This window comes from Haematobia irritans, chromosome 4 (genome assembly GCF_050003625.1).
Source record: "Haematobia irritans isolate KBUSLIRL chromosome 4, ASM5000362v1, whole genome shotgun sequence".
In the NCBI taxonomy this organism is placed as follows: domain Eukaryota; kingdom Metazoa; phylum Arthropoda; class Insecta; order Diptera; family Muscidae; genus Haematobia; species Haematobia irritans.
In genome coordinates this window covers 207,851,380-207,854,806 of record NC_134400.1, presented here as the reverse complement: position 1 = coordinate 207,854,806, position 3,427 = coordinate 207,851,380, and the positions used below count along the sequence as shown (strand labels likewise).

General features: G+C 39.3%; 1 protein-coding gene across 1 annotated transcript in view; it reads right to left on the bottom strand.

Annotated features, from left to right (window-relative positions):
- Positions 1-351: 351 nt before the first annotated feature.
- LOC142235964 (uncharacterized) overlaps positions 352-3,427 on the bottom strand; it is a 27,570-nt gene continuing 24,494 nt past the window's right edge. Inside the window, exons 2-3 of the mRNA XM_075307214.1 lie at positions 572-3,322; positions 352-441 (exon numbers count right to left, since the gene is read on the bottom strand). Coding sequence (XP_075163329.1) covers positions 352-441; positions 572-3,322 — 2,841 coding nt within the window. The remainder of the gene's footprint in view (positions 442-571; positions 3,323-3,427) is intronic.

Below are 3,427 nucleotides of genomic sequence, written 5' to 3'. Positions count from 1 at the left end.
GTACCATTTTGGGCTAACACTCGAGCTAATGCAGTAGGCAAAAATACATGAGTTTTTGATCGGGGACTTAATCGCTCATGTATGTAGTTCCGTTGATTGTGGCCTTGGGATTTACGTCGAGAATTGCTTGTGGTGTGATGTCCTGATGACGAATGCTGAGGTTTCACGGGCTTGTGCCGGATGATTTTGGTAATATTCCGGTTAGAGTTGGATGTGGTGTCAGTGTGGAGCATGGTGTGGTGATTTTGGTTGCAGACGAGACAAGTTTTTCGTGAGCGGCACCAATCACGTGTATGACTTGAACAAAGGCATTTAAAGCAAAACCCTTTTACTTTAACTTCCTCTCTTCGCTCACGAACGTCCATTTGGTGAAATTTCCCACAGTCCTTTAACGCATGCCTTTGGTGGCAGATGCGGCACTTTGGAACGTTGGATACTTGGCTGTAAGCGTAAAATGTTGTTAAGTTGTGAACGGTTGTGGAAATTAATGTTTAGCAGTAGGAATAACACAAAGTTTAGCTATTGGGCGAATTATCAACCCATTTTGGGTGCGGATCTCAGCTACACGTACGTTAGAATCTTGCCCCTTGAAGACCTTCAGTACTCTACCCAAACACCATTCATTAGGGGGGAGGTTGTCTTCCTTGACCACAACAAAGTCGTCTACTTTAAGATTTTGTTGGGTCGTCTTCCATTTGTATCTCCTTTGGAGTTCACAAATGTACTCATTCTTCCAGCGTTTAGCGAAATGAATTTGCAAAGTTTTTAACCGTTGCCATCGGTTCAGCAATGTAAGATTGTCGGAATATTCTTCAGGAACAGCTGTTAAAGCTGCTCCTCTCAGTAAATGACCAGGGGTTAATGGGATTAATTCGTTTGGATCTTCATTGATAGGTGAAATTGGCCTAGAGTTCAAAATGCTTTCAATCCTAACAAGAAGTGTGGAAAATTCCTCAAACGTAAATTTAATGTTAGCAGCAACTTTCCTTAAATGAGACTTCATGCTCTTTACAGCCGCCTCCCATAGTCCCCCCATATGTGGGGCGTGAGGCGGAATGAAATGCCATGAAAATCCGTGTAAATTATACTTATCAGCAATCGATCTATTCACCGTTTTCTGGAATGCCTTATACTCTATGGTCAATGCCCTACTCGCTCCTACAAAGTTAGTGCCATTGTCAGAGAACATTCTGTTAGGTAACCCTCTTCTTCCCACAAATCGGTTAAAAGTAGACAAGAAAGCTTCAGTTGTAAGTTCGGAACATGCCTCTAAATGTACAGCTCGGGTAGAGAGACACACAAATATTGCAGCATAACCCTTTTGCAGTTTAGCATTTCTAAGTCTGGAAGTTTTCAACTCAAATGGTCCAGCAAAATCTACACCAGTGTTAGTAAAGGGTAAGGAAAATGTACACCTCTCAAGTGGCAGTGAAGACATTATTTGAGTGCGAACACGATGCTTGTATACAGTGCATGTGCGACAATTTCTTATACAGTAACGTATTGCACTTTTCAAGCGAATGACATAAAATTCTTGACGAATTGCACGTAACATAATTTTGTGTTCTGAATGCAACAACATCTTGTGAGTAAATTCAATAAACAGTTTACAGAATCGTGATTTTTCAGGTAATATAACAGGATGCCTTTCATTGTAGCTGATGTCAGAACTGGCCAATCGGCCATTCACCCGTAATAGTTTTTGGTCATCAAGAACAGGGTTTAACGTTAACAGTTTGCTTTTTGTGCCAATAGCACGGTTGTTTTTAAGAGCTTCATATTCAGATCGGTAATGAGTCCGTTGGGCCAAACGAATCAGATTAAACTTAGTCAGTAAAATTTCATCTTTAGTAATATAGTCAGTATTAGTAAAATTGACCGTTTGTTTTCTACAATTCCTTACAAAACGGTATACATAGCAAAGAACACGTAGTGCCCGACTAAAAGATGAGAATCGATCTAAAAGATCCTCAGTTTGAGTTTCAGTTAGAAAATTAGTTACTTTTCTTTCAAGTTCAGGCTCGCAAAAGTAATTTTGTTTGGGCCAAAATTCTGCTGATTTTAACAACCATTTTGGTCCATGCCACCACAGTTTATTCGAGTTAAGTTCAGAAGCTGTGCATCCTCGAGAACCAATGTCTGCAGGATTATCATTGGTTGGAACATGTCTCCAAGTAACATTTCCAATGTTGTCCAATATTTCAGATATTTTGTTAGCAACAAAAGTCTTCCAATGATATGGTGGTTTATCGAGCCACGCCAAAGTGATTGTAGAATCGGACCACAGAAAAATGTCAGTAATAGTGAAACTCAAATTTTGACAAACAGATTTCAGTAGCTTTGATAACAGTGTAGCCCCACATAACTCTAATCTTGGTAAACTAACAGTCTTAAGTGGTGCTACTTTACATTTTGATACCAACAATTGTGAGGTTCTAATATTCTCTGAAGAAACAGTGCATATGTAGATACAGGCACAATATGCTTTCTCAGACGCATCGCAAAATCCATGTATTTCAACTCGCTTATCAGGGGAATAGTTGATCCATCGAGGAATCTTAATAGATTCAATATCAGAAAAATTAGAAATAAAATGCTTCCACTTTTCCATCGCATGTGGTTTGACTTCCTCATCCCAATTAGTTCCATCGATCCACAACTGTTGTAAAATATCCTTCGCTACAATAATGATGGGTGCCAACCATCCAGCAGGATCAAATATTTTTGCGACAATTGATAAAATTTTCCGTTTTGTCAAAAGAGTACAGGAAGTAGGAATGTTGGAGACGGTATAATAAAAAGTATCGGACATCGCGTTCCAACGAATGCCTAATGTTTTCGTCTCGCTAGTGTCTTCCAGTTTCAAAAAATCTTCATTTAGAAGATCCTCGGGGGGTACGCCTTGCAGAATATCCGGATGGTTTGCAGTAAGTTTTTTTAATGGGAATCCAGCTGAGTCAAGCAAATCAGTAAGTTGTAATAAATAGTATCTTGCTTCAGCAACCGAATTGCCACCTGACAGAACATCATCCACGTAAATCTGATGTTGCAAAATGGATGCCGCAGTAGGATGCGTTGATTTTCCGTTCTCACTTAATTGTCGTAGAGTTCGGATTGCTAAGTAAGGAGCACAGTTTACTCCAAACGTTACAGTTTTTAAACAGTAGTCACTAATTGTCTCAGATTGCGACTTTCGAAAGAGAATTCTTTGATATTGTCTATCTTCAGGATGTACATAAATTTGGCGGTACATCTTTTGGATGTCGCCATTAAACACATATTTGTAGAAACGCCATCGAAGTACCACATTCATTAAATCATTCTGAAGTATTGGCCCAGTATGCAGTATGTCATTTAAAGAAATCCCAGTCGAAGTCTTTTTTGAAGCATTAAAAACAACTCTAACTTTTGTGGACGTACGTTCAGG